Source organism: Hibiscus syriacus, unplaced genomic scaffold (genome assembly GCF_006381635.1).
Source record: "Hibiscus syriacus cultivar Baekdansim isolate YM2019G1 unplaced genomic scaffold, ASM638163v2 tig00110403_pilon, whole genome shotgun sequence".
NCBI classification, from domain to species: domain Eukaryota; kingdom Viridiplantae; phylum Streptophyta; class Magnoliopsida; order Malvales; family Malvaceae; genus Hibiscus; species Hibiscus syriacus.
In genome coordinates, this window is record NW_024062723.1 from 1,229,314 (window position 1) to 1,254,608 (window position 25,295).

Below are 25,295 nucleotides of genomic sequence, written 5' to 3' on the forward strand. Positions count from 1 at the left end.
CTTGAACAATTCAAAGTGAGACAAGATCTTACTTATGAGGAAGAACCAATCTGAATCCTTGTCAAAGATGTCAAGGAACTTCGAAACAAGAGTATACCTTTGGTAAAGGTTTTATGGAGAAACTATGACGTTGAAGAAGCGACTTGATAGCCCGAAGAGGATTTGTGACTTCAGTATCCGCACCTCTTCTATTCAAGTAAATTTTGAGGATGAAATTTCTTCTTAGACGGAGAGAGTTGTAAAGCCCCAAAATATGGGTTAGAAGTTTTGGGTTATTCGTTTGGGCTTTTGGATAAATTTCCCTTAGTATGTAAAGCTTTGGACCCAACTTGATTTGATTTGAGCTTTAGGTGAGTCCAACAAGCCTTAATTAAGCTAAGTTATGGAATGACTAGGAATAAAATTATCCTTTTTATTCAAACAAAAGATGATCTTCATTTATTGGAGATGATGCCACGTCTGTTTTGCATATCCTTTTTTCTTCACCAGATTTGTCTCATTCATCTCTTCTTCTTCATCCTCTCCTTGCCCAAGATATACTAAAGGTTAGAAATTTAAGATTTCAGGCCCTCCATTAAGTTTTTCAAGCTAAAAACCTCATCCTACATCCCTCAAGCTTCTAATTAAACCCTTTTTTTGCAAGGTTTAGGAAAGTTGACAAGAGACGAGTTTAATAGGGGTTTAGAAAACTTGGGGTTTTTAATCTTTTTGAAAGAGCTATGTATTGTAGGATTGTTTTTAACACCTTCCTAAGCTTTAAAATGAGTTAATAACTCATCTTCTTTGATCTAACTAGTACAAGATAAGGGTGAGAGCTCTAAGGCAAATGGTTAGGAGAAACTCATTCTTGGTGAAACTAAGGACGTTTTTCAGTCACCTAAGCACAAGGTAACACGATTCTGACTTGTCCATACTACATGTAGTTCATTTTATGTGCATTATGGTTTGTTTATTTCATGAAGCATGCTAGAGTAATTTTCAAGGTAAGATTCGTATTTGTGTGTTGCAAGCATGAAAATTAATACATTTTGACCTCTAAGATAGTAAATAAGATGTTAAACATGTTTGTTAGTTTTATGGGAATTGTTGGGTGTTTCTCGAGCATAAGTAAGTTATTCACAGAAAAAAGATTGATCACTCTACCAAAATGATCGATCCCTATGGGAAAATGACCGATCTCTTCATTGTTTTGCTCGATGAAAAAGGGCGTAATTGCATTCATTAGTGATCTAAAGTGTTGAGGAATGTTGTCTTGACCTCTGCATGTTTGAATAAGTTCAGTTTGGTCCATTAATTGATTTTAGTACTTAAACTCTTAATTTGGATATCATCTATAATGAACAACTCGACTAATAACATTATGAAATAAAGTGACATAAAACTAGCTTTTGTTTTATACTTGGGAAACGACTAGGACGCCCGATTTACTCTAGCATTATGATGTTTGTCTGTTATATTATGTTATGTTGATATCCGAATATCTTTTGATTGGGTATGCATCCGATGTACATAAATTTTGAGTCGTACCGGTACGAATTCCAATACACATAAATTCTGGAATTGTACCTTATGCTCGATTCAGTACGGGACATGAGATTTTGATGCATGTAAATTTTGGACCTCCTCTCTCGAGGATCTGATATAGACTAAGGGCTTTAAGTTTCGATGCACATAAATTTCAGTTCTTACCTCATAGCTATCACGTTCTATATAGGCTTGTGTGTTGTCCGAGATGCACATAAATTCCTCCGACCATATTACTTGGTCTATCTCATGTTTGATATGTACTTATACAAGTTTATGACTCTGCATACCAACATGTTCATGTAATGAATGCATGTGTTATCGTTTAATTTTTTATGGCACTGAGCTTGTGAGCCCAGCGTATGGAACGTGTTTCTGTGCACATGCTAGTATAGGGGATCGTTGAGGAGGGTATCACATTCTTACATTCTAGACCAGAAGATTAACAGAGTATGACTTGAATTTATTTTAGAGGGCATGTATTCAATATAGACCTTGTATAATCACGTTATAACTTTATTTTGGATTTTTAAACTCTATGGTTATGTTGTACGTATTTTGAAGTACTCCTATATTTTGTAAACATTGGATTTGATTTCCGTTGCAAGTATGATTTATTCTAATGTTAACAATTTTTTTCAAAGAAAAATTTGGGTTGACCATTTCAATGGTTCCGTGTGGCATCGTAATTCATGAATCTTCGGATCGCACTGGATTAGGGTGTTACAGTAACATTATTTTTTAGTTGACCTTAAGTTTTAAGGTTTCACTCTAATTAATCTAGATCGACCTAGATTGCACACCTAATTTTGATGGGTGAGTCTTCCAACGAAAATTTCCTGCATATATAAAGACTCAAACATGAGACATTGTTTAAGTGATATCAAACTACTTACCACTTGAACTAACCTATTGATTAACGATATTATTTCGTTCCAATGAAAACTATAATATACTATCCCACTATTTTTTTGTCACAATAAAAATTGACTTACGTTTCAACAGATCTAAAACTTCTTGTACAAATCAACTTATTTTAGTGGTTAAAGAAATCATTGTTGTTTTTAGAGATCACGTGTTCGAGCATCAAAGACCACAACAAGATGATTGAATGTTCATTGTCAAATAGTTAAAAATATTTAAAACAAATACTACTACTTTATAATCACCTTAACTTAATAATAAAAAAACTCTTGTACTCCCATCAATATTTGTTTATAAATGATTTTAATATAGTGTATTCTTCTATTACACTACACGTCATCCCATAAATGTCATCCTACTTCTATAAAGGGTAAATTAAATCAAATATCAATGAACTTTATGTAGTGTATCGTCTATATCACTGAACTTTCAATTTTATTAATTATAACATTGAATTTTGATTTTCATTTCAGTTATACTACTGGGTCGTTAAATCGTTAACCGATGGATCAAAATGACGCCATTTTGGTGAGATGTCTATATCGACAACCATCAGCCACATAATCGTTAGATTAACGATTTAACAGTTCATTAGTATAATTAAAACAAAAAATCAAAGATCAATGTTATAATTGGTAAAATTGAAAATTAAGTGGTATAAACGATAGAATACCTGAAATTCGGTGGTATATGATATAGTTTACCTTTTTCTGAAATTAAAGAATAAAAAGTAAATTTATTATTAATAATAAGAATGGAATTTATAAATTGAATAAATAGTTAACGTCTATAAATAAAATCCTAGCAATCGCACAACGGGTGCCTGTCTTCCCTCGCTTTCTAATTGAAAAAAAAAACCTGTTAGTTAATTTTCCCTGCGAGACAACCACAGCTTAGCTTAGCCCGAAGAACGAGGGATGGCGGCGGCGACGACGACAAACAGAATGGCTCGGCGGATGGGAGCTGAGGATGAGAAGCTAGTGTTCGAGACAACGGAAGGAAGGAGTTGAGCCGATATTGAGTTTCGATCAGATGGAGCTAAAAGACGACCTCCTCCGTGGAATCTACAATTTCGGCTTCGAAAAGCCGTCGGCGATACAGCAGAGAGCCGTCATGTCGATAATCAATGGTCGCGATGTGATTGCTCAAGCCCAGTCTGGTACCGGTAAAACTTCAATGATTGCCCTCACTGTTTGCCAAGTGGTCGACACTGCTAGCAGAGAGTATGTTTTTACTCTAAATTAGTTGTTGTTTTTTTGTACAGATTTGAATGTACTAGGATGTCAATTTCATCTCGTGAATTATTAAATAAGTGCATTATCATTGAAGCTTCGAATCTCGTGATGGATACTGATATATTGTAAATTTTGTTTAGGATTAATCTGGAAATTGTTCCATCTAGTTTGAAGCATGAATTGTCGATGCGAAGTAGTATTATATCAGGATTCAAGCATTGATATTGTCACCTACAATAGAATTGGCATCTCAAACGGAGAAAGTGATACGGACAATTGGCGATTACATGAACATACAAGCACACACGTGTATTGGAGGCAAAAGTGTGGGTGAAGATATAAGAAAGCTAGAAAACGGAGTTCATGTAGTGTCGGGAACTCCAGGTAGAGTCTGTGATATGATCAAGAGGAGAACCTTACGAACGAGGGCTATTAAACTATTGATTCTCGACGAGTCTGATGAGATGTTGAGCAGAGGCTTCAAAGATCAAATTTATGATGTTTACAGACATCTTCCACCAGAGCTTCAGGTACCTTCCTCACTCTGTCTTATTTTTGTTATCAAGTAAAAGAAACCCCAAACATTGTAAGTCTGATACTCCGGTAACAGTTGTAAGTGAAGTTCCGAGGCACTGCAAGTTTGTTTTGCATACTGTTTTTCTTACTTGGTTTAATTGTTCATGAATTGAATCTGAGTTGTTATGATGTTATTGTTCCGACTTGTTGCTGTTATCTTGCAACATTCTTGCATCTCTTGTATAGTTACAACACTTTGTTTTCTCTTTTTCATTATCTTAGTCTGTTTATGTTGTTGAAACTGATTTGAAATCAGTCAATTTTTGTAGGTTTGTTTGATATCTGCTACACTTCCTCATGAAATCTTGGAGATGACAAGCAAATTTATGACTGATCCTGTAAGGATCCTCGTGAAGCGAGATGAGTTGACACTGGAGATAAGTAAATGCAGTTATGCTAAAAGATATCCACAATTTCTAATTTTCCATTTGATGCAAACTCTTGTTCTGCTTTTTCATGGTTATAGGGGATTAAGCAGTTTTTTGTAGCAGTTGAAAGAGAGGAGTGGAAGTTCGATACACTATGTGATCTTTATGATACATTGACAATCACCCAAGCTGTTATTTTCTGCAATACAAAACGAAAGGTATCTACTTGAGTCTCATATGTATGCATATGCTTTTCAAAGAAGGAACAGAAACCTCTTTAACCATGTTTTAAGAATTCTTTGATACAAGCTTTTGGACTCCCTGGTGTGATCGTGTGGCTTATCATCGTGATTTCTGCTTTTGAAATAGGTTGATTGGCGAACTGAGATGATGCGTAGCAATAATTTTACGGTATCATCAATGCATGGAGATATGCCTCAGAAGGAAAGAGATGCAATTATGGCTGAGTTTCGGGATGGGGCAACCCGTGTTCTTATCACATCAGATGTTTGGACCAGGGGGCTTGATGTTCAACAGGCAAGTCTTTGGGGGGTGATTGGTTTCACCTTTTCTGGTATTTCCCCCCCCTACTACTCTAGATGTTTTAATTTTTTTCATAACAGTAAATATAGAGTCATAACATTATCTCGGAGACCACTTGTGTATGGTAGTGGTAGTGGAACCCCAAGGCATGGTTCGAGACTGTGATGCATGTGCACAAATTATGTTTGAACTGAATGCATATTATGGTCGTATGCTTTCATTTCGAGAGCTTTAAGCCTATTTGGTTTCCATACATGAATTACTAATATTTACTTTGGTTGCTTCAGGTGTCCTTGGTGATCAATTATGACCTACCAAACAATCGAGAGCTGTACATCCATAGGATTGGTCGATCAGGTCGTTTTGGACGGAAAGTATTTCTTTTACTAATTGATTTGATCTTGTGATGAAACCTATTTTTAACCAAGTCTTCATTCCATCGATTATATATTCTTGATTATCATTGTCGGGTTCTTTTATTTGCATCATTGGCCACATCGTGGCCATTCGAGAACAATCGCCTCTGATCATACTGTTGTGGGTGCAGGGAGTTGCCATCAATTCTGTGAAAAGTGATGACATCAAGATTCTCAGGGATATAGAGCAGTATTACAGTACCCATATCGACGAAATGCCTATGAACGTCGCGGATCTTATATGAAGGAAACGGCAATTGGATCGAATGGAGTGATAACATTATTGTCGAGAGCATAATTCATACAGTTTGTGTAATTGGCTTCTCTAAACATGTGATTTTGCTATTATATTTGCTACAGTTGATTTGTGTAACACTATGTCGGAGGTGAGAGAGGTGGTGGATTAATGCACAATTGCCAGGCTAGTCTTTGGTGACAAAGAAGAAACACCATGGGTTTCTATTTTGAAATGAAATGATTTTGGGGATGGTCTGCCTCGTCTCGCTTCGTTCCCTTCATATTAATTTAAGGGAAATATTTGCTACAACGAGTATGCCTATTTGATATATTTATACCATGTTAGGGTAAATTATGCGTTTAATGCCTAAACTATCAATTTTAGTCTATATTAATACCTAAACTTTTTTATTTTTTCAAAATCATACCTAAAATTTAATTTTTGTTTCATTTTAGTATCCCTATTCAAAATTCAAAGTTAAATTTTAAAAAACTAATAATTTAGGTACTAAAATGAATCAAAATTGATAGTTTAGTAGTTTTTAACAGTTGGGAACTAAAATGAAATAAAAACTAACTAATAGGTATGATTTTAAAGAAATTAAAAATTTAGATACTAAAACGATTCAAAATTGATAGTTTAGATACTAAATACATAATTTACCCTAAACCTTATACATCTACTGTAGCAACAAAAAATATACTTTAAATACTTACATTTAAAATAAGCCAATTTAAAATCATTTCCTATACCCTGCTGACAATCTAGACGTGACCAAGTAATTGGTCGAAAATAAAAATTAAAAAAAAAACAATAAAACATATACATAGGAGGGAGGAATCAGTTAAGTTTTTTTCTTACAAGACGGTGTTAATATGAAGGGCTTTGAGCAATGAAGTCGCCATTTGTTTCACCAACACTTGGCCTCCGGAACGCTGCCCGTCTCTCCGTTCCTCGATTAGATTCTGCAACTTCTGTGGTAAATCATTCTCAACGATCAACTGTTTCGGTCGAGGGTGGTGCTCGTAAACCGACTGCCAACACCAGAAGAAATCAGATCGAATTGTTCAAGATAACCCTCATCTTAATGCATCACTAGGCACAAGTTATGAACCCCACAACTGCACAACGATGCTGGTTTCTTTCTAAGTGCTCGAGTTAATAATATATCCTTGCATCAATACTGCATGAGATTAAGGTCTTAAAACCATATTCTCTACTCGTAAACTACCCCTTTTTTTCATAGGGATGGCAAAGGGCGAGTTTTTTTTTAACGACCCAAACCGACTTAATACTATAACAATAAAACTGACCTGAAACCCAAATCCCATTGATATATTTCCCGAGTCAAACAGCATAGTAAAGGTGGAACTAACAATCATGGCGAACATTTCCCACCCAACGGTTTCTCCCACTTAAATGATTAACAAAGGGAAACACGTTTGTTTGTTTAGCTCGAATCAGGAGCTTCCTAATGGTATGTAACAAGAAAATGAACCACCTTAATGGACCTCGAGAGACAAATTTTGATTGAAGGATCTGGAATAGATTCAAGTGATCTGTAAACAAAATCGATAGGACAGATTCTGACATGGGAAAGGATTGTACTGACCTTAATTAGTTTAAGTAGATTAAGGCGAGCAATGGCGTCCTGGTGATCCAACCTTGAGACTAGAAGCGGCGTCAAACCATTTACAGCTAATGTTGTGTTTATACGGGACGATTTCCTGCATTCACAGAAATAAATAGTGTCAACTTAGAACCCAATTTTCCATATATACCAGAGAAATGGCTGAGGATGTTCTCGTATTGGTCTTTAACCATCAATAATCCAATCAATAAATACACTGCATGCTCTTAAAAGAACTAAGAAAATAACCGAAGGGTTAGCATCTCGTACGTGATAATTTTCAAGAACGGGTCCAATATGTGGACAAAGTGTCTCTCCGGACAACACTGGAAAAATTTCACCAACTTCTGGATTGCTTCCTTCTTCAGTAAGGCTTGTTCAACCTTGCGATTGTCATTGTCATGAGCCAAGCAAACAGCAAGTGAGTCTAGCGCCGTCACAGACCAAATCTCGTCATCAAGCAAGCTCAAGTACACATCCAATCCACCATGCGCCCTCAACTGTTCCCTTGAATTACGTGATGCATGAGCCATGTCACACAGTAGCGGCAATGCATGTTGTTTTAAGGGAGAATCTGACATTATGAATTTCATCAAATGCGGAATGATTCCGTTTTCTGCTGCTTGTTCCTGTCTCCTCTTATTTATCTTGCACAAGTTGAACAGTGCATTGAGGACCTTCAGAAGATAAAGAAATTATCATTATCATTATAATTTCAAAGCCCACTAGCACCAGCACAAAGAGTGAAAATTCAACACAATCTAATGTAATAATGATCGGATAACAGAACATTAGACAGAAAGACGTCTCGTGATTTAAAGCTGCAGTGTACACATTTGTATGCCAATCACCCAGCAAAAGAGTACGAAAATGGAGAATAAATAATATAATTAATAGGATCAATAGCACAAATACTAATTTATAGTATTTTCTAAAACATCTGGTGGGTGCCAGCATGTTACAATCTTGTGTTTTGGAATGATAGTTCAACTCATCCAAATGGGACTGAAATGTTTCAGCTCATCCAAGGGAGGCTGAAAACTTGGGGCTCGTTAAAAGAGAGATCAATATCATTTTGGGGCTTTGAATAAAATCTGATTTGTAACTAAATAATATTTTCTTTTTCCTAAAATAGTTGTTCCCTAATAATGAAACATCCTTCCCTATTAAGGAAGGTAACACAGAATATCATTTTATGAAGTCGGTCAACATTATTCCGAATTAAATCCATGACACAACTACCAAACACGGAGAGAGGGAAATAATGCAGACAAAGTTATGAAATTAGAATAAGACACAAGAACGACTGAACAAGGTCTTTAAAGTCTCAAATAATCACAGCTGATAATTTGAGCACACCAGATATACGAGATTTGCTAGTAAATGCATCATAAGACATAATAATGATCAAGGATAATAAGGCAAAACCTCATGATGCATTTGAGATACAAGTAGTCCACATTCGAGTTCTAGATTTGGGATCAAATACTTAATTGCATCTGCTCGCTGAAGATTCTCCAAGCAGTTTGGATCCATGGACAAATGATTAATACACTTCAGCATCTAAGAAAAATGATAATTGGAGGTGAGTACAAAGCATGCATGATGATTAAACACACCAAAATATAAAACGGGAAGCCAAAATAGTTTAGGTACCTTTAAAAGAATAGGTGGTTCTATGCGATTAAACATCTGGAAAAGACGGTTAAGCAAACTTTGGCTACACATGTAGGATTTAACTGTTGTATCAGCTTGAGCAAACTCAAGAAGTAGGTCTGCCACCTTTTCAAGGTACTCCTTGGCAACATCTGCATTCATTGTTGATACCATGTTGGAGAGCAACCCTGATGATGTTGCACTTCCAGCTCTAGCACTTAAAACACCTGAGCCAGATAATACACCTGATGCAGTCTGAGAAGTTATACCGGATGTCGACACTGTTCCTTCACTAACAGCTACTTGCCCAAATTTCCTACTCGATGTTCTATGTGAAAATCTAGGTGTAGAATCAACAATTCCAGTTTCTTTTCCACGGCCGGAGACCTCTGAAACCATAAAGAAACTCCCAGGCTTCAATAAGTAAAATAATTGTCTTAACAAATAAAAAGCTCGGTGGAATTGCACAACTCCCATTTAAAGGCAGCATGAATCAAAATGTCTCATGTTAAGCTAGTATTTCTGGTGTAATCTCTCAAGAATTTCACCAAGTGCCAATGATAATGCGGTTATGGAAACAAACGGTCATCCATTTACATATTTTTAACTTCTAGAGAAAGCATTGAGCAGCAGATCAAATCAAGCATGAATGGGTACCTGCAAATTCAGCCATCAAGAAATCCAGTTCACCATTGGTTTTTCTGTCATTAGCATGTAGCAGAGGCAGTATGCTTTCGTGTTTTTCCAACCCGGGCAGATGGCACACATACTCCAATTGCTGTTTAGGAGGCTCCTTGTCTAACAAGCTAAGAAGAGGTCGAACTTGCTCTACCGAGGTAGTTACTGAAGTTGGATATCCATTTGAAGGTCTGTCCAAAGACGTCCTGTTCTTAAAGTTACTTACCTTCTGCCGCCTGAGGTCCTCTGCTCTATCAGGATCAAGTTTCCATCTATCCAAATTATCTTTCTCTCTGGAAGCTGAAGATTCTCTGGAAACTGAAACATCTAATGTCCCATTGCTAGATCGAGGTCTGTCTCCATCAACAGCAAGATAACGTGAATCTGGCAGATTAGTATCTGACCTCTGAGAATGGGAAGTTGAAGCCCGTGAAGGTTCTATTGCTCCAGCTGGAAAGGAATACTCAGTCTTTCCATGCCTCACTTTATGGATATCAGATTGATCAGTTACCAAGACTGAAATCTCATTCTGGGCAAACAGAGGATAACCGGAATCTAATCGACCAGAATGCTGTCGTTGAACTGAACCATCTACAAGTCGAGCTGCCTCATTTAAACTGTAAAGAGTATTAATAAGCCTAAATAATATCCCATTCTTAGCAGCTATCCGGCAGAAATCATTCCTCGGGGTTGATCGCTGAAGCTTGAAGACCTGCCACATGCCATCAATTGCTAGGTGAACCATTTCCCTGTGTAAGGAGCACGTAATGAGCATTTTTTTCAAGTATAGAAAGCAAACACACCGGAGCATTTAAAAACATAAAAATTCAAAAGGGAGAAGGGGTAGAAGAATAAAAAATTGGATAGAGTGCATCATAAAGTCGAGAATAATAATTTTCAGAAATTGGTTTTAGAGCTTCCAAAATAGTATACAGTCATCATCCGTCTTACACTACAATGCCTATCATCTATGATTACACCAACAAACTTGCACACAAACCTGTACTTTGCATAATCAGCCTCTAAAAAGCCAACCAAAACAGGGATTCCACGGCAAGCTACGAACATCTGCAAAGTTAATGAGCTATAGAGAAGAATTAATATGGTCAGTATAATTCATTTCTGTCAATTAAAAGCGATATTAAGCAACATAAATAAATAGAGAAGACTCAACACCTTGACTGACAAAGTTCCTGCAAGAAATAAGCTGCCTCCATCCTAATTTCTTGAGGACGATCAGGCCCCGCAAAACTCATAACCAAAGGGATCTATAATGTAACTTGAAAGTGAATAAAACGGTATAAATACTACAATATAATTACTCTTTCCCTCCGCTAGCTCATTTCAGTTCAAAAGATCAACCCAAAGTGACAAAAGCACAACTGAAACATATATGCAAACAAGAACCTTTACTCACATAAATTACAACCAAAGGATTCTAAAAACTATGGAGATGCCTCATTAACAGTTGACTCTCTCCACCAACACCTGAGGAGTTCTAATGTTAATAGGCATTAGTACAGAACAAGAGGACAGCACATGTCCTGAAAATTCCATGATATTGTTACCCATAGAGGGGAGGAAAATGAAATAGAACTCTCTTTTAGGTCCCAGCCTATGAGCAAAAACATGTAACCTGCAATTGCAATAAACATTAACATTGTCAGTTGGTACTTGCCAAGCCAATAAGCATTGGTACCAATCTAGTAACTTTCTCTTTTACCCCTTTTCTAGCTAGGAAGACTGAAAGAGGGAGGTTATCTTTTTCTTTTTTCTTTTTTCTTTTTGATTTATTTTTTAAAAATATGGTGTGGGCCTAGGTGGAGAGAGGAGGAGAGCCTCATTATTGACATACACGAGTTTTTGGGACATCAAGCAATTCCATTAGAGGCAGTAAACCACGCTGGCGGACAAAAACAATTTTTTGTTCAGGACGCTGGTGGAAGATCGCTATGAGCTTCTGACACGCAGTAACTATTGCATCCTCTGATTCCTCCGTTCTTAGTGAGCCAACTAATCTGCTGAACTCAACTGCCTATAGCACAAAACGAAAATAAGCTTTTAAATCTCTCCACCAGAAACAACAATAACAAAAGAAATTTTCCAAATAAACAATTCAATAGAAAGAAATTCAAAACGTAGAGATGGAGAGGATGCCAAGAATCAGATAAGTACTGGGACAAATTCATTATTTTAGTTACAAAATCATATCTTTCCCTTATGATATCAGAAATATAACTTCAGTCATAAATCTCGGGGGGGGGGGGGAACTCCTAAAATAACCTACTTAGTATTCACAAAGCCTAGGAGTATCAGCAATGGAAAAATAATAATAGGTTTGAGTATCCACTTGCCATGAGACAGGCAATTAAACTAAATTGTATGACAAAGAAGACAAAGAAAAGAATGCAGTACACATAGCAAAAGGTGGCAGTAAACAGTCTATTATAATTTTCAATACAAAGATTTTTAAAATTTGAATTTACAAGATTGAACTTAACATCAAGACACATGGGTGACATCCATTAATAATGGATAAATAAAAGCAACCGCAAAAGAAACTTAAAACTTGAACAACTAAACCTTCACTTAAGAATAGCAGAAAGTAAAATTTTTAATTTGTAGTGTTTTGGAGATGAAATATGAAGATAGATTCAGATACATAAATTTGACACATGTATACATTAAAAATTGTGATAGCAACCACCAAGGTTGAATTGAAATCCTGTTGTAGTCGGAAGCTTTGAAAATTCAACTATCAATATAGATATAATTGGAAAACTCTAATAAAATGCTGCACATGCTGAGCAGTATAAAAGTTTTAATAACATATTAGAATCAGGTTGCCAAACTACAGTAAGCATCGTAACAATAATAGATTAGAAAGCCTCAATATACTTTGAAATAAAAGGTGTATTGCCCAACAGGAAGAAGAAAAAACAGGTTATATAAGAGGATTCCATTACAGATAAAAGAATTTAAGTCCACTATTTACTAGTGATGATAGGTACCTGTAAGGGAAATAGGTTCTCAGCGGGTAATTTATCATCAAAATCCTGGCCACAAGAACACAATAAACAATAGAAAACATCATTAGGTTAATGTCTTACGGCATCACATAAACATTGCACTCAAAACATACAGAGCAAGTATTATTTTTAACATACCAAACCATCAATGTCAATTACATCATCCTTCAAAACACCCATCATTAAGCGAAGCAGGTTACCACCACCATTTGACTGACCCATTTCCTCTTCCATTTGTTTCTTAGCAATTGTATCTCTTAACTTCTTAGCCAGGTCATTTTTTCCAGTATCAGGCACAATACCTTGGTTCACATTTGATGCAGATGAAGACGTTGAAGCTTCAGTTGATCTTCTCTCCACATTTTTATCCAATGGATGAAATAAGTCATCCAAGGAAGCATCTCCAGGAGGATCACTAAATCTAATTAGCTCATTCCCAGTTGAGGTCACGGAAGGTTTTGTAGCCTTAAAATGTTGGAGTCAAATTGTAAGATTCCACTTTTACATGGGTAAGGAAACCAAAAAAGGTCACAAAGGTGAATGGTAAAATGTGACAAGTAGTGCATAGATTTGATAGAGAATTTACACAAGAGAATCATAGATAATATTTCAAAGAATCCAGAAACTTAAGGACCACTAATAAACATTCTCCAGAGGAAAAAGAGGTCCAGGAGATAAAAGAAAACTCACCATTATCGCTATCACTATAAATATGATCTAAGCAACAACAAGAAAACATGTGCATTAGTTGGTAAGTTTCCCGTACATATTTAAAATCTAGAAGAACAGCTTTTTTCTTTAACCAAACCATAGAAGCGGAGAAGATATTTCATAGAGATATATGGTTCATGATGTAAGAGAAACCAAGATAATTCAACCAATACAAGTATACAAGCATGCAACTTAGAATTCACATGAAAACGTGCATAGAAATCTCTGAGCAATGCATGACAGAAACTTCAAGGTAAACAAATATAAAAATTATAAATCTAACAATTTAATTATTTCAGAAACTAGCACCATTGCATGAAGCAGTACCTTTTGAAGACCAGCATTCTGAGTTATAGGTACAAAACCAAATGACTTATTCGCATTATCAATTTGATCCCCTCTGACTCCCTGTCCTTTTTCCATATATTTCCTTCTTGATGGTGAGACAACATTACCATTCATCATCGCTTCATCTCGATGGGATATCTCATTATGCTGACCAGAACTGAGGGCAGCCACTACATTTTTAAAAGGGAGTCCACCAGGACTACTCTGTAATGGTGGTTTCTCATGAATGGCTAAGGTTGGAACCTGATCTGATTGTAGATCATCATCTAAATTATTCATCATTTCTTCAATCGGAGTATTATCTGCAGAATGATCATGATCATACTTGCTTCGATCAGTGGCCTCCGTTAATGATACCTCTTTCCTAGAGCCCTAACAATCAAAAAATTAATTCATTATCAATTTCAAATTTTCTTTAATAAGATATTCCTCTTGTAGCTTTTAACTTCAGCTAAGACTTGCTTCCAAAAAAAGGTAAAGGTTGAAGAAGTCCTCACTGATTCAGATGCCTCTACTTTCTCCGCAGGAAGACTCTCTTCAGCACTCTTATTATCTGCATTAGAGGTTTCTACATCTGCTGCAACTTCTTCCATTATGTTTCTGCCGGGGAATTAATGATCAGCAAAATGTAGGGTTTTGATATCTTTTATAAGCTGCTTAAAATATGAAGGGAAAAAGACCAATATTAATGGCAAGTCAGAACAAAGGAATGTATCATAGAAATGAATATAATGCTAAAGCCACTTGTAACATGCATAGCAAGTTTATAGTAGAAATATTTAAAAGCAGATGTGTACTCATAATTTAGTACGGAAATTGAATTACATTTTGGCTTTCAGAACAAAATATGGCAACATAAACAAATTACCTCAGAGAGGCTTGCAAGAGTAAAACAAGATGTAAGGCTGACAACAAAGCACATGTATATGTACAATAAATATTAGATCCATCAACCAATATATTATTTGCATGATTAAAATAAAGAATAGAAAAGCAAAAACAAATTGTAGATATCTTGTAAAACAAAAAAAAATCCTAAACACACAAATAGATGTGAAAAATAATTTAGATTAAAATCAATCAGAACACTGATTATTCGATCAGATCAGTGATTGTAGGTGTTTAGGTGATAAGGGAGACCACATAGCACATTAATTCATGAATGGAGAAGACTGACAAAATCCCAAGGAAACTCCCAAAATAAATTACACACACCTACTGTAGCATATATACCTAATGGTTCCACGACGCAAAGAAGACTGCAAAGCACGTCTGCAATTCCGTATCCAAGGGTGAGAAAGAAGCCTTTTTGCATCAGGCCTCTGTCTGGCATCCTGAAAAATCAATGAAGCCTCATTTAACAAGTTAACAAATTATCAATGACTTTAATGGGGTCAAGTGAAGATTTGTGATGGTTTGATCAGCAACAATCATCACATTGGTTCACGTCCACTGAACTCCAGTGGTTATCTTATAAGCTAAGCACAAAGATAGACGGCCATATATTCTATTAGCCACATGACTTTCAATGAGTCTATGAAATTTATCAAGATATTATATTTTACTTCCATTTTGTTAATTTCATTTCATTTTGATGGTGGCTCCCACCTCAAGATTTTATGGCTAGAAGAATGTTCACTACTCATTGTATAACTTCAAGAGTGTCACCAATTGCTTTTGGTCTTTGTGGACTCCAAAGTTATAAGATCAAAAGAAGCCTCATTCCCATCAAAACAGATTTTTCCTGACTAATAACTAAGAGTATTCCATCTGTTGCAAAACCAAGCATGTCTCATGCATGACACACTTTAGAAAGATCAGAAAATAATATACAAAATTGGAGGGTCATTTCTTCCATACCTTCTTAAAGCACTGGCGCAGAAAATCAGTAATGTCTGGAGATAGGCTATCAGGTATTGGTGGATGCTCATCCTGAGAGGAAGATACACATGGAAAACACACACATGTATATGTATAAAGAACAATTTAAGACGAGGCAAAAAATGAACTTGCTAAAGCTTTCTCCGGCAGAGAAAAGTGAAAACACTATGCAAATATGGAATGTGAAACAATAGGGAGAGTAGATAAAGGATAGAAAGAAACAGAGAAACTCAGATAGGAAGAATTTACTCTTATGATTATAAACTGACCAAAGTAAACTGCACAGATATAGACAAAACCTGCACAATCCGAAAGAGAGCTGGCATAGGCTGCAGATCATAGTATGGAGGTACGCATGTAAGGAGTTCAATCACAGTACAGCCAACACTCCAAATGTCAGAAGCCGCACAAACCCCTGACATTTCAATCACCTGAAATATGATTTAACCTGTAAGAAAAGCATCCAATATATACCTAAAATAACAAACACGAAAACATGGAGAAAAGTAACAGGATAGACAATTAATAGCCACATTCCAATTATCGGTACCTCTGGGGCCATCCAATATGGTGTTCCAACAACTGAGTGTGTGTTAACATCAGCCTCAGTTAGTTTCGTTGCAACACCAAAATCTGCAAGTTTCACCAGACCCTGAAAAGAGAAATCAAGTCAAGGGTAAGTTGGGGGGGGGGGAACCAAGAGATTCCACACTCCACACCTAATGAAAAAACAATCAAAACCAATCTTAACACAAAATTGTGATAAAACATTATGGTGACTATAATGAATCTGCACAACCGAGGACACTGAGGTGAGGCAATAAAATATGGCCCAAAATTCAGCAGTCTGCAGGTGTTTCACTCAAGGAAAGTTGAGCAATTCAATTTCATTTATCTTAGCATATTTTTCAGCACATAAGTAAGTAGCCAAAGTAAAAAGAAACATATGAATTCAAATGCAATTTGTCTAGATAGCCCAATATTAAGGAAGCCAAACAGTATCTTTGTCACCATGTTCAAATTTATCAAAATATAATCACTAAAAAATGACACTGGAATAGTAATAAAACTCACTAAGGATATAGAAATAGTTGTTAGGTTACCTCTTTAGTCGTCAGAATATTAGCACCTTTAATATCCCGATGAATAACACCTTGTTCATGTAGATAAACCAAACCTTCCAAAACCTGATTAGCAAGTAGCATATTCAATGATACTTTACAGAAAAATGAAGCAATAAATGCAGAAATACAAACAAACCTGAGCAATATAAACGGCCACCAAAGATTCTGGAAACGGCCCAAATTTATTAGGCTTGATAATGTTTGCAAGCGAACCATTTTCCACATACCTATAGAAATGTAAAAGCAGTAACTACAAGTTCCTAACAGCTCAGAGAATACTCCAATCGCAATGTAAGATTGCATACTCAAGAATTATATGCAGGTGAGTCTTTGTCTTTGATGACCCAAGATACTTCACAATGTTCTTATGGTTCAAATTCTGCAAAGAGTTTCAAGTTTTAATTAGCATTATCCAGCCAGCTGCATACAACTACCATGGAGAATGGAAGATGACCGGTAAACAACAAATATGGGATTAGGCAAGACAATTGCAACACAGCCAGCAGACAGTGAGACATCTTTAGTGCACATACAGAAAACTGATGTCCACCGGATCTGCATGTGAGCAATTTGAGGTAGCAATACAGCAAGAGAAAAGTACATAAAGCACCAATACTTAAAAAAGTTACCTTCAACAAATCGATCTCTTGCTGCAATGTTAAGCCATTCCACCGGCCAAGAGCATTCAAAAGAAATAGCAACTTGTCAGCCTTATTAATGCTACAGAAACTAGTAACAGTAAATGCATGCTTCAAATGTAGCATTCCTATGGACCAAATATGAATACAGAATAAATAAAAAAATTGTTTCAATTGTACATGCCTATCACCTAACCTTTAAAAAATATTTGACATATAAGTTAAATACTAAGTAATCAAGGACTAGAATGATAAATGCACTCTGAATAAAAACAACAGATTTCATAGGGACAAGGCAATTTTATTGACTCCCGGAAAACAGTTACATATTCATTAAAACCAATTTATAAGTACTGAGAATATTTTCAAATACTAAAATCCAGAATCCCAATTGCTTACACTTAAGATTTTCTGTTAATAAGATGCAACTGATGTACATGAGCAGGTCTTTGAAGTGGTCAAGACAAATACATTTTTAAGTGTAGCGAGTCATAAGTAGCTTTGATACAAACATGCTTATCAAAATAAATCAAGCTATATATATCCAGAGAACAGACTACAGATTATCATGAAAAACAAAGTTAGATTGCTTCTTTTTGGCAAATAAAAATTAATGGAAACCATAATAAAAACTAAGAACCAGATCAACCCAAAAATATATGTTCAAATAATCTTTCATCCATCATAATGCCTGAAAACATAGTATAACCTATATAACAATAAAAAAGCAGTAGAAAACCTGACTGGAGTTTAACAGATGGACATAACTACTAATATGCAAACCAACATGGCTAAATCCTATCTATCAAGCAATACTAGTGCACTAGCAAAACCATATATTGATTTAAGCAGTTAAAATTCAGAAATAAAAGAAATATAAAACCAAACCATTATGACATTTAGGTCCTCCTGAACAATATTCTCCAAAGAAACTTGTTTAATTGCAACAAAGTCACCATTCTCCAAATCCAAGCCTTTATAAACACGTCCATATGCACCTTTCCCAATTTCATCTCCAAGCATCTATTCAAAAAGAGAACACAACACAGAAACATCAAGATTGCAGTAAATAATTAACAAAAAAAATAAGGAAGAAAAATTATCGCGAGAAGAAACTTAGCTTCCAATTTTCGAGAATTAAAAAAAACAAAATTAACTTTCTTCCGTCAACAAATTGAAAAGTAATTTGCATCCGAATCATATTGTTTAATAAAAAAAACTATAGCCTGAAAACAGAAAATTGAGAGCACATATTTCAAAATTCGAGTTCTCTTTCTGATTTCCGATTTTCTGTTCGTTTTCTAAAGATTCTAAAACGAACGAACAGGTAATAACATGAAGATTAAAAACAGGAAAAAATATCGAATTATGGAAATTGACTTACGTATTTGTTGTCCAAAGTTTTGGATTTGGGGAAAGGGGAAATAACCGGTTGGCGAGACATTGCTCTACGTCCGTATCCTTCTTCTTCTTCGTTTTTTTTTCAGAAATGAGAAACAAAAGCGGGCGCTCGCTGTTTAAAGGAAGACTGGAAGAAATGCTCCATGTTTAGACGACAGTGTTGAGGATCGAATGAGGAATCCAGCGATGAGGGCAGACTCCATAACGCAGAAAAGGAAACGAAAGGAAAAGAAAACGAGGGAAGATAGAATGAAAATTGAGCCAAATGGACCGGTTATTATCAATGATGCGATGTCGTATTTGGTTGGAATTTGGAGGTGATAATAATGATCCTACTAATAATTTTTTATTATAAAATATTATTTTATTAATTTTTTAAATTATTAAAAGTTATAAAATCATTATTTGATTATTTATTATGTTTTAGATTTATCATTTTTTGTTAAAAATTGAGGATGTTTAAGCTGAATGTTAACGTGATGACTATGATATAATAGTCGTTTAAGATTTTGAGATCAAAATTTATCATATCACGGTCAATAAGTTAATCCATTTTTTAATGAAAATGGTAAGTTTGAAACATTATAAATAGTTGAATAATCATTTTATAACTTTTAATATTTCAGAAACTCAACATAGCAACATTATGTAGTTGAATTATCATTTTATAATGTTTTATAGTTGAGGTACTTAATAAGGGAGCACCTTATAATCGGAACACCGTTTACGTTTTTTACCCTATTATATTTTAGCTGTTTTTACAAGGATTATAGGCTATTTTCTACTTATTGTTGTGTTATAATTATGACCACATATATTCAAAGTATTTATTAAATTTAATGATAAATTTAGCTTTTAAGGGAAAAAAGTTGAGAATTATTTTATGAGAGTCTCAAAGACAAGAATAAGAAATGCATTAATTTATTAAATAAAATCAAAATCATTCGCAGTTGAATTTTAATATTTTCACTATTAATAAAATTAATCATATATTATATTAAAATTAATTAGATATTTTATGGAACAATATTATCAACATTTCATCATCGGGGATTAGTTCAAGTAGTAATAAGCTTGATTTTGTTTAAGCAAGGTCTCAGGTTCTCGAGTCATTGTGTATGTAGAAAATCTATATTGAGAGACTCACCTACCAAAATCAAATGTGTAACACGGATTGGTCTAGACTAATTAAGGCAAAACTTTGGAACCGGAAAGTTAAAAAAAATATTGTCAACATTTCATGTCATACCTAAGAATAAATAAGGATATGAGACTTAAAATCAAGGGAATTGAAACTCGTTCGAATCAATAAAAAAATGATATTTATTCAATTTATCATTAGTGCACGGTTACCATTTTATCAAGTGACCATTTCGTAACATAATAAATAATGAGTTTGGAATATAATGAATAGTCAAGTGACAAACATTCTATAATTAGGGTCTTTCTGTAATTTTCAATAGTTTAGGAACTTAACAAAGTAACACTATATAGTTGGAGGACTATTTTGTAATATTTGTTAGTTAAGGGACTTAATAAAGCAGTATCTATAGTTGGGGACCATTTGTGTACTTTACCCTTTATATAATAATAAAGCTAGTAATTAACGTATACATGTCTAAATGTTGTCATTTATCTTCAAAGATAATCAGATTTAATAAATATTTATGTAATATGTGAATCGCGTGTTGGATTTTGTAAGATTGTGACCAGATTAATATAATATATGAAATAAAAAGTATCAAAGTTGTAATTAATTAGTTATTTTTAAAATTAATAAAAAAAACAAAATAAACCCTCTTAAAAATTAATTTTTTAGGTAAAGTATATTAATGATCATTTAATTATAAGATATTTTATTAGTTCATGACTATTAAAAATTATAAAATGATACCAACAAATATTGGTTCAAGTGATAAGCAGTTTAATTACTCTTAAGTAGATCTCGAGTTCGAGCCTTTGTGAATGCAGAAAGTCTCCGCCATAAGACTCATCCACCAAAGTCAGTTGTGCGACCCAAGTCAATCTAGATTAGCCAAGGTAAAACCTTAAGAACCGGAAGGGAAACAAAAAAAAGTTACACAATGGCCTTTTGAACATAGAGTGTTATTTTGTTGAGTCCATCGACTATTAAAAGTTATAAAATGGTCCATCGACTATTCATATATTCCAAACTCATCATTTTTCCGTTAAAAAAGTAACAATATTCTTAGCTTATTATTAATCTATTGATTGTGATATGATAAAATATGATATCAGAATCTCAAACGACTATCATATCTCAATCATATTAACATCATGCTGAAACGACCGAAATCTTTTTAATAGAAAATGACAAATTTATAACATAATGAATAGTCGGATAATAATTTTGTAATTTTTAATAATTAATATTTTAATAAAAGAACACCCTATAATCGAGACCATTTGTGTATTTTACTCTTAATTTTTCAAAATTTAAAATTAAAAGAGATTATTATAATAAAAAATAAATAAACTACTCCTTTTATTTAAGAAACTATTTAGTTCATGTGTTCGAACCATCAAAATCAACTATTTAGTTCATGTGTTCGAACTATCAAAATAGGCAGAAACCATCAAAAAGAAAACTATTCAAACAGATCGAAACGCAACTTTGTAATTAAATGCAATGAAAAAACAAATTTGTATAATCAATCCAATGCATCCAATTTCAAGCTCACTTTAAGGCTTCCATAGAATGGTGGTTTCGGCTATCATTGATGTCACAATGTAAGGATCCATGTTTGACGATGGCCTTCGATCTTCGAAGTAGCCTATCCATTACATTTTCAATAAAATATTCCATAAAGACTAATGAGAAAATTATTTTTTGTAGTAAATTACACATTTAGTACCTGAATTATCAATTTTAATAGTTAAACTTTTGATTTTTTTCAAAATCATATATAAAATTAAATTTTTGTTTTATTTCAGTATCCCACCGTTAAAAACTTTAATGTTTGTTTCATTTTAGTACATGTTCAAAATTTAACGTTAAGTTCTGAAAAAATTGAAACTTTAAGTACTAAAACAGATTAAAACAGATAAACAAGTAAAGTTTTTAATAGCAGAGTACTAAAATAAAATAAAAACTAAATATTAGATATGATTTTGAAAAAATTAAAAGTTTATATACTAAAACTGATAGTCTAGGTACTAAATTTGTAGTTTATCCATTTTTTTTAAGATTGAGAATAAACAAAGAAGAGGATTGTTACCTTTTCCGGCTTTCTCTGTGTCACGACCAACACGGACTGAGGCTCCCCTGTTTGCAACACCCTATAGAGTACATACATCGTTATTGTAAGAGAACTGATCCGATTAAAGGTTCAAAATCAAATCAAAATAGAATCGAATGTCGTGGATATTATAAGCGATTGAATTGAATTCGATACTATTTAAAATCGAAAACTAACCAAAACATACTATTATTCGAACAATTTAGTAACAGTGCGGATTTGATAATATAACCTTACCCAAGAGAAAGTATTGATATCGGCAGTCTCGTGGAGACCCGTTAGGCGTCTCTCGTTGCCCTTACCATAAGCTGCAATGTGCTCTTTGTGACGTTTACTTAACTTCTCGATCGCCTTTTTTATCACTTGGATCCCATCATCGTTTCTCATTGATTTTGTACTGAGAAAAACAGAATCGACTGATTTTCGGACCAAATATTTATTATAACCTTAAACAATTTGATTCAAATAAATTTAAATTAAATTCAAATAAAAATTTCTAAAATTCTCAAACTAAAATCTGATCTTTGAACACCTTTTTTCCCTGTTAGGAAGTAAACTTATCCATGGAAAAATCGGGTTATTATCTGCTTTGCATAGATATTAAAAAAGATCCCTTCAAAAAAATAGTTTATACTTAAATTTAGGGTAAACTACATATTTAGTACCTAAACTATTAGTTTTGGTATGTTTTAATACCTAAATTTAACGTATTTAGTACTTAAACTATCAGTTTTATCCGTTTTCATACTAAACTTTCATATATTTTTTTCAAAACTTAATGTTAAATTTTGAACGGGTACTAAAATGAAATAAAAACTAAACTTTAGGTATGGTTTTGAAAAAATTAAAAGTTTAGGTATTAAAATGAATTAAAACTAATAGTTTATGTACCTAACGTGTAATTTACCGTTAAATTTGAATAAAGTAATTTGAGTTCGAGTTGGATTAATTTGGTGCGTACCTGTAATTAGTATGAGCGCCAGCACCGTTCCAGTCACCCTAGTTGAGGGAAATATGAAGCAAATTAAAACAAAAACGAAGGGGAGAAATGAATTAAGAATGTAGGCATCGAAACAAACCGAAATTGGTTTCGGATCAAACGAAAGAACAGCTCCCGCCATTTCAGTGATTCGCTGTTTTAAAATTAAGAAGACAATCAATATTAAAGATGTTATAAATATAAAAAGATCGAGTCGAGTCGAATTTTAAAACATTGATCATACCTCGAGTATGTATCGAGCCATCCATACTTGATCCCCCGAAGAAATCCCACAAACTGGACCAACTTGGAATTCCCACTATTTAACACAATAAGATGACAAGAGACGAGTCCTAAGATATTTCATGGTAAATATTAGAGAAAATGTTCAATTTGAGTAAGAATTAACGACATATTTCTATTATTGAGATGATTCGAGATTAGATATCACATATATTTTTAATGAAAACGAAGAATCCAGGTAACTAAATGGATCAAACAAGAACAGCCTTCTAAATAAGAAAGAAGAAACAAAACATACCTGACCAGGCATGACTTCGCCATTGATGCCACTGATGTTAATGCCAGCATAAAGGCAGGCCTTGTAATGTGCGTCCACAATGTCTCGGCCGAATGCTTTGTCCGCGCCAACTCCGCAGTAGTACGGGCCCTTCGTGCATATGGATAACAAAATTTAGTAATGGGATTGATAACTATTCAGTTTGAATCGATTTCTTGAGTTTCAGAATGTGGTACTTACCTGTGGCCCGGGATACCCTCCGACCGGCCACCCAAGAGGCCATTTAGTATCCTTCTGAAAAAGAGTGTACTCTTGCTCAATGCCAAACCTAAATCAGTAGAGTAACAATGGCTCTTATGATATGTTTTAAAAACTAAGCAACAATTAATTGAAATAATGATATTACCATGGCTCCTCCGCAACAACCTCAGGGTTGCTGAAGATCTTGGCGGCATTGAATCTCTTGTTGGTCGGAATCGGGTCGCCGGTCGGTGTATATATGTATCACACATCACCTGTTTATGCAATTTTGTATATATACTTTCTTTGCAGAAAACCTTAAAATCGCATTCAAAATATATGAATGAACGTATAAAATGTGTATGAATTTTATTACCAAGATGTTCTTCCCCCTCCTGAATGGATCCATGTATATGGCTTGAGGGCTGATCTAGTCAAAATACATAACAATCATCATATAATAATCTTAATGAAGACATGAAAAATAAATAAATATCAAATCATAAGTTTAAATAACGATTACAATACAATATTTTTAATCGAACATAGATAATTTTTCCCATGCAACAATCAAAACTCAAATGTGCTAGAAGACAATTTCATTCTCGTGGATGCGTAAAATGAGAGGCCGATTTGAATCGACTTTAAATGTTTAAATAAAATAAACACCAAATCACATAGTTGTTTAAATAGTTTTTTCTCTGATTGGATTCGACTTGAATCGACTCTAGATGATCAAATTCAATTTAGCTACCGATCATCAATAGATTTTAGAAGAAAATAGAAAGTTTGAACAGCACATACTGTATAATGACTTCACTGTTGTCTCCGGTGGCCTGTTCAGTGCTGGAACCATCGTAGTTCCACTTCGGGAGTTTCGAAGGATCAAGCTCCGGTCCCGGCAAAGTCTACATCGAAACCAATATATCACCGTTTCGATTAAAAAAACACCAGATAACAAAATGAAAAAGTCCAAACAGTAAAACACACACCCTTGCTTTGCTCCTCATGTCCATACCAGATCCACCGATCCTGGAAATCGTAATCGAGGGAAAAAATATCAAAAAAATCAGTAAATTAGTCTAAAATCGTGTATTTGGGAATTGAAAGATAGAGAGAGAGATCGACCATATGTATTCAGCGATGATTCTTTCAGTGGATTCGCTTAGATTGAGATTGATGAGATCATTGAGGAGAGACATTGTTGTTTGGGCAAAAGAATTGAGAAAAGGGTTTTGATTGGTGGTTTTAAAAGGGAAAATTTAACAGATTTTCACTAAGGAAATGCATTGCTTTTAGGGTGGTTAAGGTTATATATAAATAGATACTGATAGTGAGATTTGTACAACACAAGTGATTTTTTTTTTTTGAGATTT

General features: G+C 34.3%; 1 protein-coding gene and 2 pseudogenes across 1 annotated transcript; 1 reads left to right on the forward strand and 2 right to left on the reverse strand.

Moving 5' to 3' along the window:
* Nucleotides 1-744: 744 nt before the first annotated feature.
* On the reverse strand, nt 745-19,126 carry LOC120123930 (MAP3K epsilon protein kinase 1-like). Its single transcript, XM_039142715.1, has 25 exons — nt 18,904-19,126; nt 18,408-18,542; nt 17,511-17,531; nt 17,187-17,260; nt 17,018-17,108; nt 16,861-16,944; nt 16,308-16,409; nt 16,057-16,188; nt 15,737-15,808; nt 15,110-15,210; nt 14,374-14,476; nt 13,856-14,248; nt 12,956-13,282; nt 12,800-12,844; nt 11,634-11,823; nt 11,357-11,424; nt 10,965-11,056; nt 10,789-10,872; nt 9,768-10,537; nt 9,111-9,499; nt 8,883-9,017; nt 7,725-8,131; nt 7,437-7,551; nt 6,637-6,858; nt 745-754 (listed from the first exon to the last, which is right to left on the reverse strand). Exons 1-24 carry the CDS (start codon nt 18,961-18,963, stop codon nt 6,682-6,684), a joined length of 4,167 nt encoding a protein of 1,388 aa, XP_038998646.1. The 5' UTR covers nt 18,964-19,126; the 3' UTR covers nt 745-754; nt 6,637-6,681.
* On the forward strand, nt 3,287-5,902 carry LOC120123796 (annotated as a pseudogene).
* A 2,470-nt stretch (nt 19,127-21,596) lies between the features above and the next one.
* LOC120123797 lies at nt 21,597-25,151 on the reverse strand (annotated as a pseudogene).
* Between the last annotated feature and the right edge of the window lie 144 nt (nt 25,152-25,295).